This window comes from Saccoglossus kowalevskii, chromosome 14 (assembly GCF_978046115.1).
Source record: "Saccoglossus kowalevskii chromosome 14, keSacKowa6.1, whole genome shotgun sequence".
In the NCBI taxonomy this organism is placed as follows: domain Eukaryota; kingdom Metazoa; phylum Hemichordata; class Enteropneusta; family Harrimaniidae; genus Saccoglossus; species Saccoglossus kowalevskii.
Window position 1 is genome coordinate 4,377,692 of NC_140654.1, and position 16,174 is coordinate 4,393,865.

The 16,174-nt window shown below is 34.8% G+C and overlaps 1 protein-coding gene across 3 annotated transcripts in view; it reads right to left on the reverse strand.

The window, feature by feature from the left end:
* The window catches only part of LOC100371354 (uncharacterized), a 48,993-nt gene that overhangs the window by 16,776 nt on the left and 16,043 nt on the right, over positions 1-16,174 (reverse strand). For 2 of the 3 annotated variants that reach the window (XM_085507807.1, XM_006813378.3), the window contains 4 exons: positions 8,887-9,004; positions 7,342-7,398; positions 4,326-4,447; positions 654-781 (listed from right to left, as the gene is read on the reverse strand). In XM_085507807.1, coding sequence (XP_085363933.1) covers positions 654-781; positions 4,326-4,447; positions 7,342-7,398; positions 8,887-9,004 — 425 coding nt within the window. The remainder of the gene's footprint in view (positions 1-653; positions 782-4,325; positions 4,448-7,341; positions 7,399-8,886; positions 9,005-16,174) is intronic. The other variant, XM_085507808.1, reaches the window with a different exon arrangement.

Here is a 16,174-nt window from a genome sequence, read left to right on the forward strand (position 1 = left end):
AAGCCATTGGTGGTGTAGAGGTCGAAGGTAACAATCAGGTCGAAGGTGGCTAGTAGCTCAAAAGGTGGCGAGTAGCTCAAAAGATGACTATCAGGCCAAAGGTGACTATCAGGCCAAAGGTGACTATCAGGCCAAAGGTGAGGTTAGAGGTAATGTGAAAAGTCAAATATAATGAGTTATGAATAGTTCAATGTGATAATTGGAGATGATAAAACAATGACATCCTTCCTAATTCACTGTATGCAGGTAAATAATACTTAATAATACACTAATTTGTTACATAATAATTACAGGTAATCAGTTATTAAACCTGTTGTTTACACAATCAAACTTGTGTATAGCAACCACCAAACGGGTAATATTAAAATGGTCTGTAGACAGGTGGTCTTTATATGAAGGTTTGATTATTAAAGATCACCAACTCATAATATTTGACCAGAAAATACTGAAATGTGAATGTTGTAACAGAGACATTTATTTGAGTTGATCAAAATCAAATAAGTTTGACTAAGAAAATACAAAATTCTTAACAAAGGCATATTTCTTAAGGAGTGGTCACATAAGACAGGTTGCTCATACATTATGCTTTGGTACTGCCTAAAAGTGGTCACTATATAAGTGGTCACTAATAGAAGTAGAGTAACTGTAATTACCTTTTTAAATATTTTGATTCTTTTTCTCTTTGTATCTGTTTCATCATCTGGTTTTCTGTCTTCATCTTTAGAGTTGTCTGTTTTATCTGGAGTACTTTCAGCGTGTGTATTCATTGTTTTATCTTTGTCTATGTACACAAAGCAGTTACAGTTACATACTGACCTACATGCCCACGATTTTTCTCAAATTGTTTTCATGTACTAGTGCACAAAACTTTAACCTTTTCACCACCAGAATTTCTTGTCTAAATTTTTCTCCACTTTTTTCCTATATCTTTCAATATTTCTGGAATTGAACCCTAATTTTGGAGCCAACAGACAAAATATGAATCAATTTTCAGTTTTTATTCAAATATTTAGCTATTTTTTTCCCAAGTAATGCAGACAATAGACAGTGATAATTTGTGATGAAAAGAAGGAACTGGTGGGAAAAGATGAAGTGTAATGGCAAAGTCAAGATTTTCAAATATGCTAGATTTTGTAGTTGAGTTGAAGCATTTGTCACAAAACAAGCTGATTTCTGATTGGCTTGACTGTTAGGTGTTGGGATTGTGTGGCCAATCAGACATGATTTCTTGAAAGAACTTGTCAACAAACAAGCTGGTTTCTGATTGGCTTGACTGTTAGGTTGTGTGGCCAATCAGACACAATCTTGGTAGTCATGTTGACTTGACTTTGATTTTGCAGTCATGCTAAGATGAGGAAAAATGACAAAATTCTATTTTTTTAAGACTTTAAACAAAACAAAATATATTCGGGGCTGCTCTGTTTAGATTGTAGCTTTGGGGCCAAGTGTGAAAACTGCAGTTAAGGTAGAGATGCAGTTTATTTGGCTTGCTTTTTAATTGAGTAATTAGACAATGAAGATGGTATTATATATCCAACATGTTATATATTTTCTGAAAGCTTATTATACAAACTTTGTAAAACTTGTCTTTATTTTAAATATCCAGAATGCGTTTTTGATTTTGGGTCAAAAATATGCTTTTTTGGACAAAAGTGGTTTAAAAAAAATTAGCTTAAAAACTTCAAGTCCGTTTGTGGGTAAAATTACATCACTGGATACCTTGGTATACTACTAATTCAAATGCGTCCACTCATCTCTCTAACGGCTTTCAAAGTCGCACAGCATGACCTCAAAGTTCACTCTTTTCTATTTTTGCATAATTTATATATCCATGTTAATTGCGGACTTGTTATTTTTGTTCCACTCGCCGTAATAAACTGCCCGGACGCATTTTGAAGGGGGAACACCTTGTCAATAATGTGTGAAAAATTCGAGGCAAATGGCCAAAGCGTCTATCAGCTATTTTAATTTAAAACCCAAGAATTCTCCAAAAATAGAAGACGAGAAAAAGGCTTATTTGCATATTTGCACGTTAAACCAGGAATTACTGCTTTGTCATACTTTGTCATACTTTCTAGACTATTGAAAATGAAAGTTAACGTATAGACATAGACATTTTATGTAAAATCGTTGGACCAGAACAACTACTCTTGAATATATAAATCAGAAACACGTCATTCATACCAGTGTTTTGATGGGGTCGGTAAAAACACGTGGCAATGCCCAGTAAATATGGCGTCATCTCATGAATAATTAAACAGGGGGCGGTCCTAGGAAGGTGACCTTTTATCACGATCAAAACATCATGGCTTCTCTTCGATGTATTTTTAATAAAAAGTCTACGAGTATTTCAGAGCCTACGGTTTACCGTGAAGAGTACAAAGTGGGATATTAAATTATTTATGCTTGATGATTTTTATGTAGTATTGAGAACCAACTCCAGGAAGCGAACGCACAATAATGAATAATCGCGTAATCCTAGAATCGAAACTCGAGGCACAGAAGTTTTGTTCATCGTTTCCATTCCCATTTTTCCCACTGCAACATATTTGTTAAAAGAAATATTTGAATTCTGTTCGTTTTTTAAGGAGGCATTTATATATTTTTTTCCGATTTTGGCAACGCCTTATTCAGGGATTTTCTAAGACAGTCGCAGACAATCAGCGCACGGATGTACGTACAAAACATGCTGTTGTACTACCGGCGACGGTCGCCTGCAAGAAGAGAGCTCCAGCTCCTAAAAGTTTTAAAATTTCGACCGGTTTTAAATAATTAATGTTGGAAATCGGACATGTTTTAAGAGTGCAAAATTAAGTGCATTTTCGAGCGGTCGGATTTTTCTGAATAGAAATCGGCAAATGAAAAAAATAGGAGTGCTAAACAGTGTGTTCGTTAGTTTAAAAAAAATGGAATGTCCGTCAAATTGACGTAAACTTCCCCATTTTTCACGGAAAAGCAAAGGTCGTGGCCGAGTTGCAGGCTAAAAAACTCAAAAATCAAAACAAAATGATCAATCAGTAAGTATTATGACAAGGAAAACAAAACATCAGACACGGAGAAGCGGTCAGCGCGTCAAAAGAGTTGTTACCGTAATGTATCAAGTTACCTTTTCATTGAAATTATTTGGTTGTTTTCAATTAATTTTAGCGTACATGTACCTCTGCAATTTATTTTAGCATTGTCAGTTGTTTGCTTCATTGAATTAAACAAAGTTCGTCCGGTTGCAAACAAAGCTGTCTTGCACCACCTAGCAAAACTTGCGAATGATCGAAGTACAGGTACCCATTGGACAAAAGATACACAAAAGTTTGTATCTCCCCGACCCTGTGCAATATATCCGGTTAGAATCAAAGCTCACGTGCCCCTTATTTGAGGGACCAGATTCTGCCGTAAATTCGGGATGGGATTTAAAAAATAAATAAAATGGGACTTTTAAGGTGTATTTTGACGTCATTTTCTAAGTTTTACCGTAGTCATTGACGCCTATTCAAGAGTATGATGTATATTGTGACTAGCGTGAATGGGTAAGCTTCGTTTCGACAATGAGCAGTTATCACTGTAAACAATGTTAAATTATTCTTCACATGCTCAGTTTATTTTTTGAGAACAATTATTTAAAAATAAAATCTCTCAGTCAATCAGAAACTCGGATTCATGCCTTCAAGGAAAGTCATGTTTGGACGCTCACATCGATTTTGTTTTTCGTTCAGTGGGCTGATGCCTTCAGTGTAGCTTTTGCCTCTTCCGACATAGAAATCATCTGAATCTTCTTTCTACCTCTCTTTCTTTTCACACCACGCATAATGTAATGATAAAAATTAGGAAAAAACGCTGAGGAAATATAATGTTTGGTTTGCTAGCGAGCGAGAACTGATTTAAGATTAATTGCACATGCGCGTAATTGAATGAACTATGACCCGTACAATCTCGATTTGCATATTGTCAATCAAAGGTCCTGTTATTTGGTTACTCATGCAAATTAGGCAATTGGACATAAACATTGCCACGTGTGAGTGTTTTTTATTTTAAACCAGAAAATAAACAGCAATTTTAACGGTGTTCCAATAAGAATTCATTGGTCAAATTTTCACAGAATGTTCTTTAGATAAAAATCTATATAAAAAACGAAAAAAACTATTTTTGATTGAAATTCACAAATAAACTGCATCTCTACCTTAAACTAAATTTGTTTCCACATAAAAATGTAGTTAGAACAAATTCTGTCTGAACATTTTTGGGTTATTAAATATTGTCGCTATATGCACACGTCATAAATGTACATACATGTATTTTTAAGTACAACTTTATTGTATTGAGTATTTTACCTTTACAAGGAGGGCAGGTATAATTTTTTTTTGCTTGTTCCATTTCTTTTCCTTGTCTCTTTGTTACACCAACACACTCGCCATGGTACCACTCAGAACACTGATCACAACAAATCATAAATCTACACAAAAATATGTAAGAATTTCAAATTATGAAAATAAAAAATGCTGAAAAGTCACACTAAATGTGTACAGCACTTTCTATAAATATGTAACAAGCTATATTCCATGTGCATGGTAATATGTGCAGTTCAATGCTTGTTGTGCCATACATGTGAAAATCTTCTTGTATACAAACAGTTAAAACAGAATCATTAATGTTCTTACTACTAACACATGTACACATTGCAGTGACGGCAGCACAGGTGGGAGAAGAGGGGTAGTCATCCCCTCGAAAACAATTTTGGCGGGCATCGCCCCTCCAAAATAAAACTGAAACTTTTTGTGTAAGCAAAATTTGCCCCTCAAAATGCAGGAAATAGCTTTTCAGAGGGTCTAGATTTCAGATCTTGCCTCTCATGCAATATTTCGTCCTGCTGCCTCTGCATTGTATGTCACTGTGGGAAATGTTAAAAAAAAATGTGTGCAAGTTGAAGTGTGAAATGACAAAGTAAGAAAATCCAGAGAGCTTTAATATACAATGCACACTTATTCAGAACACTTGCACTCACAAATATTCATTTATTTCAATGAAATAGAAGTGCGATAGAAAATTGAAGTAAATTCATACAGCATTAATTGCCTTTAATTTCAGGTGACAAACATTCGCAAGTCAGGACTGTTCATGATGAAAAATTTTTAGAAACTTTTTATCATCATGAATTTCATTAAAATTAAGTCGGTGAATCGCAAAAATTTATAATGGTGAAAATTCAGCTGTATACTGTTGTAACAAAGTTGCACTACAACACAGAAATATAGACTATAATTTCCAGCATGATGGGCAGTAACAAGGAATTACCATATTTTCCATAAGAAGCAGAACGGTTGATTAAAATGTCCATAACAACAGTTACAGATACACTGTAGAAATGCATTTCTGACAGAGGCAATTGCTGGACTAAAAAGTTGTTTCAGAGATTGTCTTGATCCATTTTATGCTCACTAAGTAATTTATTACACTTCAAATAAAACAAACACGGAACCGGTAATTCCTATTTGGCTTACAGGGACCTCTAGTGCAATCCTACTATCAATCCTAACTTAAGGTATGTGCCTGACAATGAAGAAATAGTCCTCCCAACAGATGTACAATCTAGCCTATCCAATTATCTATTCAAACATTAGCATATCAAAGTGATTTGTTTGATTACACAGAAGACATCAGTTAAGATTGTACAGTCTTCTGTGTCAAAAATATATATGACAGCTCATTGAAAAAAAAAACAAGCAGCCTATCGGCTGAGATAGCTCCGCTGTTAGCAATGCACATTTCAATTAAAGAACTGAAGACATCATTAGAAAATGAACAATATGTATAGTATCAAAGCAATTGAACTTTTGGTTTTTAACAAGTCGAAAATATCACTTTTTACCAAAAATTACAAAAATATTCACCAAAATTAGAGAATTGAAGATATCATCACAAAATGAACAAATCTGAGAGAGGTCGACATATAGTACCTATATATGTAATATCAAAGCAATTGGACTTGTGGTTTTTAACAAGAAGTCGAAAATATCACTTTTTACCAAAAATTACAAAAATATTCACCAAAATTAGAGAATTGAAGATATCATCACGAAATGAATAAATCTGAGAAAGGTCTACATGTAGTATCTAAATATGTAATATCAAAGCAATTGAACTATTGGTTTTTAACAAGAAGTCGAAAATATCACTTTTTACCAAAAATTACAAAAATATTCACCAAAATTAGAGAATTGAAAACATCATCACAAAATGAACAAATCTGAGAGAGGTCCACATGTAGTACCTATATATGTAATATCAAAGCAATCAGACTTGTGGTTTTTAATAAGAAATCGAAAATATCACTTTTTACCAAAAATTACAAAAATATTCACCAAAATTAGAGAATTGAAGATATCATCACGAAATGAACAAATCTGAGAGAGGTTCACATGTAGTACCTATATATGTAGTATCAAAGCAATTGCACTTGCGGTTTTTAACAAGAAGTCGAAAATATCACTTTTTACCCAAAATGACAAAAATATTCACCAAAATTAGAGAATTGAAGATATCAACATGAAATGAACAAACCTAAGAGAGGTCTACCCAAGGTACATATACACCAAGTATCAAAGCATTCAGGCTTGTAGTTTTCAAGAAGAAGTCGAAAAAGTAAAACATTGACACGGACGACGACGACGACGGACAATCACTCATATGATAAGCTCCGCTCGACAAAGTCGACAGCGGAGCTAAAAAACACCGAAAAACTATCCTGCCATAATAATAGTTTTGTTTAAATCACAGCAGACCCTGTTTATCTTGTCATAATTACTGACAGGGTCTTGCAAAATGTCTAGCTATCAAAAACAAGACTAGGATCTTATTTGGATGACATTTCTTATCAATATTTCATCATCATTGTGGTACCCTGTGAGACAATATTTGTTGACAGAATTGGCAGCAAATGTTGAAAACATGTAACACTGGTATATACTTGGAAATTCAATTAGTAGTCAGATTTAAAGTATAAAAATGGCTGACCAAACTGATGAACAGATTTGTAATATCAGTATTACACTGTATACACACATCGATAGTCAACAAAGGTCAAAGGTTACACACATGATAATATGTGAAGCTTGTTTGAGGTCCAGAGAAAAAACAGTTTCTGGTCAATTACTTTTTCTAAAATTGAAGCACGCACATTTTTTTTTATTTTAATTTTTTTAAATGCATTTCTGTAATCTGATTTGAAAGTCTGACACATAAAAGCTACAGCCACCGTATTTATAACTGACATCCACTATGACCAGAAACATAAATAGTTTTTTTCTGGACCTAATGCTTGTGAGGATTCAAAGTTGCAATGAAACTCACATTGTACTATTAGTACTTCGTTTGATTGAGGCTATCGACAGCTGTCGACGAGTATGTCTGCATTGTAAAAAGAGAAAAGAAAACACGCTGAGTTGATGTCCAAGATTGCAGCAGGGCTTGAAGCTCAGAGATATTGAAGACAAATAACGTCTTAGCACCTTAGCTTGTCTTAGAATTCTAGACTCCCTAGCAGGCTGTTTTAGTCTTCTAGACTCCCTAGCAGGCTGTTTTAGTCTTCTAGACTCCCTAGCAGGCTGTCTTAGTCTTCTAGACTCCCTAGCAGGCTGTCTTAGTCTTCTAGACTCCCTAGCAGGCTGTCTTAGTATTATAGACTCCCTAGCAGGCTGTCTTAGAATTCTAGACTCCCTAGCAGGCTATCTTAATGTTCTAGACTCCCTAGCAGGCTGTCTTAGTATTCTAGACCCCCTAGCAGGCTGTCTTAGTATTCTTAGACTTCCTAGCAGGCTGTCTTAGTGTTTTAGACTCCCTAGCAGGCTATCTTAGTGTTCTAGACTCCCTAGCAGGCTGTCTTAGTGTTCTAGACCCCCTAGCAGGCTGACTTAGTATTCTTAGACTTCCTGGCAGGCTGTCTTCGCCTTCTAAACTCCCTGGCACTTCTCAGAATGCTTGCAAGTTGTGCCCTCTCATAGTAAAGCGTTTCTGTGTCATATTTAATTGTAAGGAACAGTTTTGCTAGTTTTTTACTAATAAAAACTACTGTTTTTTGTACGTTGCTATATTCTGAATAACAACTGACTACACAACAAAACAGAATCGTCTAGTTTAATTATGTTGCTTTACAACTGATAAGCATCATTTTCACGACACAGAAACATATTGTAGGAAAGATGCATTGGTGCCCACTATATTCTGAAGTTCAAGTCCTGCTGTGGATGATAGAAGTTAGTAGAACAGAAAAGATGAAGACAAGAATTATACAGCATTCATTTTCATGGATGGTATAACAAAAATGTATGTGGAAAGCTGGTTAAGAACAGCATGGATATGAGAATGACATTACAAGATATTGAACTCACTATAGCAGTAGCAGCAAGACATGTTTAAACCAAACACGTAAAGGATTGAAAAATTTTTGCAGTATTTAGTGATGAATCAGTTTACATGTGTTCTATTAAAGGCCAGTGGTCATTGTGCTGCACATGTGCGACATTTGTGTTGATAAACATTGATTTTCCCACAATCCAATGCACTCTTCCAATGAAAATCACAAGTATGATGTTCCATCTGGGCGTGAATTGCACTAATTACGGCCGGTGATTCTTTCGATACCTTCCAAACACCTGAAAAAATACCTAATTAAAGCTTAGTGACGTCTCAGTTTGTACCAATTGATCTACGCAACAGCCATCTTTGTTTGAGACTCGTATATCTTGCACATGTGTGGCTTGACGACTACCGCCCTTTAAGTTTAATTTGAACATAAACAAGTTTACTAAGTGGAAAGTATTATAGAATGAAGTGAGAGACAATTTAGACAGCAAAACATTCAGTGCCAAATTACAATTGAGGAAAATTCTAACTCACCTGTCATCATGTGGCTGTTTACAGATACACCAAATTTTGCGAGGGTCGTTTTCACTTCCCAAATCACTGTCGTTCTCATCATCAGAATGCGTCAAGGAAACATTACTTGCACCACCATCTGATAAATTAGAAAGGTGACAAGGCTTTTAGAAAATAGGTACATGTATTTACCAAGGTGGAATCCATCTCAGTGAGAATCACTTTTGATTTTTGTTTAATTGTTGACTTTTTTTTGTTTTAATCCTTCGAGTGTCGCCATTCACAAAATTTTTTCCTATTAGTCTCAAAATTTCAATCAACACCTGTAGCAGATAGAAAATAATGTCCATTTTTTCTAAAATAATCTCGATTGGAAAAATACATAAATACAGGCAAAATATTGCACCAAATTATTGTGGTCAATGTAGTAAGAAATTTGATGCAATTTATTTGACCATATTATTACATGTATATGTAGTTTATTCTATGAGAATACCGTCAAATCTGTATTAGAAGCCGCATCCAAAATAGTCGCACCCATTCTTTTTGAACAGTTGAGACCCAAATTCATCATATCTCATATGTGTAGATGCTCTTATAGAAGCCATATCCAGTCTATTGCTTTATACCATTTCAATAGAAGTCGCGGCTTCTAATACAGATTTTACAGTAATACCTGCTACCTTCCTGATGCTGGACACACACTAACCATTAAGAGGTTAGCATACATTCGCTGGTTCAATTTTTTGGCCTCAATTTACAGACTGAAACATACATTTTACCCATACGTGTTATATATCATAATAAAGATCTTGTTTAAAACTTTGGAAATATGGCAATTTTTTTTAAATTATGCAAATACCAAGTCATGTGATCACAGGAATACGCGAAAATGGAGTAAAACGGTTAATGACGCAATTAATAATTAATTTGCACCATGACTGAATATATTTTTTTATGTAAATATTATAGAGGGGTGGCTTCATGTACAATGTTCTTCGTTTTTTTGCAACTATAATTTGTTTTTATGTAGCCTTATTTCAAATGTTTGGACGTTATTACATGAGTAAAAACAACATGTCTCTATATAACAAGCCATGCATGGCACAGTCCCTGTTAGTTATCAAATTTAAGATATAAAGTTTTGTTTATAGTAATATAGCTGGAATATAAACATGTCAGGAATACGATGATTTTTTAACATTTAAATGATTGACATTTGTATCTGATCGTCAAATGAGTATTGGGAGATATTGCTCTGGAACAGCATTAATTAAAACAAAATCAGCCATTATGAATATATGTATAATGAATACATAAAATTTGAACATAGTCAGTCAAAGCATGTCAGAGATATGGCTCTAGAAGCCAATTCATTAAAACAAAATGGCCACTAGTCAGCCATTCAGATCTAAAAAATAAAACAAGTTTTTTAGTACAAAAATAGCGACAATTAGGCCACTTTGAAAAGGATCGTCAAACCAATATATCCGTATATCTGTGACATGATGTATAATGAATATTAAAAATTCGAACATAATCAGTCAAAACAAGTCAGATATATGGGTCTGGAAACCCATTTATTAAAACAAAATGGCCACCGAACAGCCATTTTGAGTCTGATCTGAAAAATATAATGACGTGCATCAGGAACCCGTAATGTCTAATGTATGTACCAAGTTTGAATGAAATCCATCCATAAATGCTTGATATTTGACGATTTTTTAGCACAAAAATGACAACCCTTAGGCCATTTTGAATAGGATCGTCAAACCAATATATCTGTCTATCTATGACATGATGTATAATGAATATTTAAAATTTGAACATAATCAGTCAAAACAAGTTGGAAATATGGGTCTAGAAGCCCATTCATTAAAACAAAATGGCCGCCAGTCGGTCATTTTGAATGTTATCTGAAAAACAAAATTATTTGCATCAAGGTCCCATAATGTCTAATCTATATATCAAGTTTGAACAAAATCCATCTGTAAACAGCCGAGAAATGCTTGATTTTTATGATTTTTTAGCACAAAAATGGCCGCCATTCGGCCATTTTGAATCAGATCGTAAAACAAAATGATGTTCATCAAAGTTCAATAATGTCCAACGTATATAAAAGGTTTGAACAAAATCCATCTGTAAACAGCCGAGAAATGCTTGATTTTGACGATTTTTAGCACAAAAATGGCCGCCATTCGGCCATCTTGAATCGGATCGTGAAACAAATTGACGTGCATATGTATGATATCATGTATGTGTGAAGTTTGATTGTGATTGGTCCAGGCATTTCTAAGATACAGGTCTGGACGCACGCACAGACGCACGCACATAGGACAAAACATAAGTCCCCGTTTTCGGACTGCGTCCGAACGATGACTAAAAATAAGCAAAAAATCAAAACGAAGGCAGACAGAAAAAAATCCAGGAACATTCCTCCAGTACTCTATATATAGCGATAAAGTTGACGATCTGACCTTTCGTTTGTTAGAAATTGCGTACTGAATCTGTAGAACTACGTAGAAATCAATTTCAAGATAAACGCAAAAAAACGTCCAAGGTCAATGAATCTCAAACTAGGCCTAACAAATTTGAAAAATATGGAGTTATAATTATTGAAACATGTCTGCCTAGCGACCAGCTACTAAATAATGCCTTCTAATTTGGGGGCTAAATGTTATATGCGTTAAAGACGATGAAATATGTTATGAAATCTCAGAACGGCCCTACCGTGTGTCAACCGACAACGTGATGACTTCCCGCGAAAGTGACGTAGTGATTTGCATATTATTAATATGGTGTGGAGGCGGAGTTATTCCAAATAAAGAAAATGGTTTAAGCCGTGTGCACAAGATATTTTCAAGTTTGTTTTGATTACTGTTCACTGTAAAACTGATAGCCGTGTGGTATGTCGTAGCAAGGGTGCGAACACGGTTTCTTTTTTTAGTAACCGTGGTGCGAACAAGAGCAATGACTTTGCCTTTTTTTGCTCGTTTTTGTGATCGCTTGTTGAATTCGACTGGACAATTTCCGCGAAAACCCTGAATATCACCGCCCGCTTGCTCGCAGAAAATTTACGAGGTTCACATTGTCTTACAATTGTCTTACTGGTTTTTATAAATGTTGAACAGCCGACAAAAGTTCAAATACTTTTCGTTTTAACTATCTATAATTATATGCACGCAATCTGACTCTTTGACTTCGATTTGGCTTGGATTGAATATTTTATTTTCAACAAAATGTATTTCAACACAAGTACGCCATGGTTTTCTTTCCCGATTGTTGAGTCTTCGCAATGTGTTTACGGTTTGTATTATTATTGTTGTTTTCCTCAAGGCGATGACAAGCTGAAGGACCATGAAGCTAAATGGCAGTTTCATGCAAATAAAACCTAATATTACACCTCTTTGTGTATTTGTTAATTTTACATGTTTGTCATGACAGTGTATCTAGAAAAATTTCCTCATTGTTTGGACTGTCTGTTGACCGTGCCCCAATAGTTTGTTCGGGAAATCGATCCCCGTTGGTTTCTCCATACTGAGTTAAGGATGGGCGTCGGTCCCGATGTCCAGCATTCATCACAATCAGCCGAGACAAAACATTGACCATAATTCATGGGGATCATGTTCCGTAATTTGTGGGCTGAAAATCCAAATAATTAAACAAGTATTAATATTATATACATTTCATTTTACATCGCGAAACTACAACAGAGCTTGGTTGTTCGCGGTGAAACAGTCGCCTTGAAGTCGATACAACTTCAACTAGCCATTTTTTGCCTTGAAATCAACCAAATAAAAATTCCAAGAGCATCGGGGGAAAATATTAACCATTTTTAGCAATCACTAGATTTATTTTATCCGAATACATGAAATGCACGAGATTTTCAACATTTATTGGCAACTTCCGCGCTGAAAATGGTTAAAAATGTGGGTGTGGTTCTCTCGCAAAATCCTGTTGATAATACGGACAAATTTGGTTCTGTGACCCAGGTCGTGCTCCGATCAGGTGACTTTCAGCAAATCGATGATGTTGTAACAAAGCATATTTGACGCTAATTGAAGGGTCGTCGCACCGTCCAATCTCCGGCTTCGAATCACATAGTTTTTTTGTTCTGTGACAGGCTTCAAAATTATTCACTGAAAAACATCGGTATATATTGACTAACGGAGGGGATTTGACCTCAGTTCAGAAAGACGAAAAACTAAGCTGAGTCCACGGCGAATCAGTTTTCGTGAAAATAAGGTTACCCAGAGTAGGGTCGATGATTTTCAGCCCTGAAGGACTTCCGCATGAATCCTGATTATCGAAATGTTCATCGTCTGGCCACCAAATATTTATGGCTATAACTAAATTTGACACGTTTTTTTCTGAATTATTCATTTATGTCAAGCTCAGTTCTATTTTTTCAGAGCATGTGGCCGTTTTAGTCAGAATATTTTTTGTGGGAACACTTATACGGTACGTATAGATCGAGCTCATTCACTGATTGTGACTTAATTTCAAAAATTTAATGTCAAATTATACCAGACCGACCGCCTGTGGACCACCATGGTTTTGGTATCGTTATTTTTGGAATTAATCATTAACATTTTCCTCGTTTCTCTGCTCTGTCGAAAGAAGTTACCTATGCCCTTTTCACGTAACTGTCTCATTAAAATAAAATATTACATTTAGAACAAGCACCGAAAACGCGTAACAAGAGGTTCCAGTTAAGTTTGACGAGTGTCATGCAACTATTAGATTTAGATCGGTGTTTTGGCGAGCAGTCAATGTTTTCAATGAGCGAGCGGGCGAAAAAAAGAGCGATTAAAATGCTGTTGGTTTCCCGGTCGAAAATCAAGCAATAAGCTGTGGGGGTAAAAGCGGAAGGCAGTGCGAAATGAGTAACGTAATTATATAAACTTTGTAGTATTGATATGCAAATCGGATCCTTCATCAAGTGTCAATTAGGATACTTTCATGCGAGTGTTGTGCTTGTGTTGGTGGTGTTTATAAACAATCACATGTTTTAAAATAGAAAAAAACGGCGAAATATGCCTTACAAAATGGAGTTTTTGTTTAGAATAAGAGCACAGTCATAGATACTGTCATAACCATCAATAATTTAAAATAAAAAAAAAATATTGAAAAAAAAACACATTAAATGTATGCTAACCTCTTAAGTCACAAATCAGGTTGTTAGTCTTTTCCATGAAGTGATGAATAATAATGGCAACAAAAATGAAAACATTGGTATCAAATGGCATAATCACGGCTAACACTTCAAGATTGTGTCTGTTACTTTGCTAAATTATTGTTCGTGTAGTATTAAATTGTGAAGAAAAAGTACTGTTTAATATGAACTTTAATTGTAATTACTATATTAATTACTGTGAAATAATTTATTTTAACTGGAATTAATTTTTGCTGAAAAGACTTTTTGGGTATTTTGTATGGAATTTATTTTCACTGATTTTTGATGAGTTGAATGTAAAATATAGGAATTTTATTTTCACTGAATCACTCCTTTAGCAAAAATAAAATATTTTACAGTAACCCATTTTTCAATCCAGATTTTTTTTTCTGATTGTCATATATTTGAAAACTTTTATGCAGCAAAATATCAACCCTAATATTAGCCTTAATCCTAATCTAAAAATAGAAATATGATGATGCATATAAAAAAGAAGATATAGATGCAGCTATCTGGTTTACGCTACAACAATCGTTATAATACATCTGATTTGATAATCTTCATATGTACACATGTCACAATATGACAGAAACAACTTGGCTTGACACCAATCAAAATCACATGGTCAGAGCAAGGCATTGTGTGTAGATGTACTGACATGAGTAAGGTAGAAGCCTACTCATAATTTTGTACAAAATTGGTCATAAATCGCATGACAATGTTCATTAGTTTATTATGTATAATCAAGCGCTATTGTCCCATGGTACAATGAAATAACATTATTTTGTGTGTTACACACAAATCATGATCCACGTTAATTATCACTCTTGTGATTGAAACAGCTCGCCTAATCACTCGCTTTACTGCATTCTGCAGAGCAATTCTCAGAATACAACCAATGCTTCACAAAAATTCCTATTATTATTATTGTATTATATTATATATAGCTTCTATGGGAACATGCAATTTGGCTAATATTATTTTCACCCTAGGAATGCCTAATGATCTGTTGAACAGAGAATCAAATCAGAATTACCAAGCCCTGGTTCACTACTGGGTTGAACAAGAGGTCACATATTTATCAAGTGGGGGTGAAATATTTAGTTATTCATAGAATGCTTACCAATACATTAACATGTTACACTCATTGAGCAAAGCATATTTTGCTCTTCACCCTAGAAACATTTATATTATACAATATGCACCAGTTTTTAAATAGGAAACCCTAAAGTACAATATAAATACACGTATTGTATTCAACTATGACCTATGCTTCCACTACATGTGCCTCTATCACCATGTAACCATGAGACAACATGGAGATAGAGGCACATGTCACAATCCAGTAGTTAGTGGTACAGACAATGGATGCCATTGCACATAAACACATAGAAGTGGTGGGCGTATACATAAACACATGTATATAAAAACACCAGTGTTATTGTGAGAGTGGATATATTGGGTTGTATTTGATTTGATTTAAGGGAGCATTACAAATCACAGTGAAAACACACTCAAATCAGATATGTACTAGATAAAACCCTGCATAAAGGTCATATCTTCCAAAAGAATGAACCAATTGAAAAATGTTTTACAATTATAGTAAGGAAACCAACCAATTAAATTTGGTGTTACAAAACATTAAATTAAATCTCTCATCAAGTCCACATACAGTATGTATTTCAGAATTAACAAAACATACGCCTATACTCACCAGTATGGAAGAAACAAGCAACATAACACACAAAGGCTGGTTGCTTCCCCCTCAATTATAGCTCCCCCCTATGGACAACTCTGAATGAGGCAAAGTAGGCCGAGATCAGAACCCCCTCCCCACAATAACATTAAAGCCCCATTCACAAACACTAACCTGCTATTCAACCAGCCATAGAACTGAAAACATCCCATAATATGCACCAGATTGACCTCAAGGTCACCCATCTAATTAACATCTGCTTTGCATCCTAATTAGCATTCATTCTTTTCTGCTGTACATGTACATGAATGCAATGACAACATCAGCTTTTAAAAGAAGCCTGGCCTGTACTCCAGTCAGTGTTATAAAGTAAGTGACTAATTCAGCAGAGATACCGGGTAATTAGAAATGCATATACATTGTCAAATTTATTTACT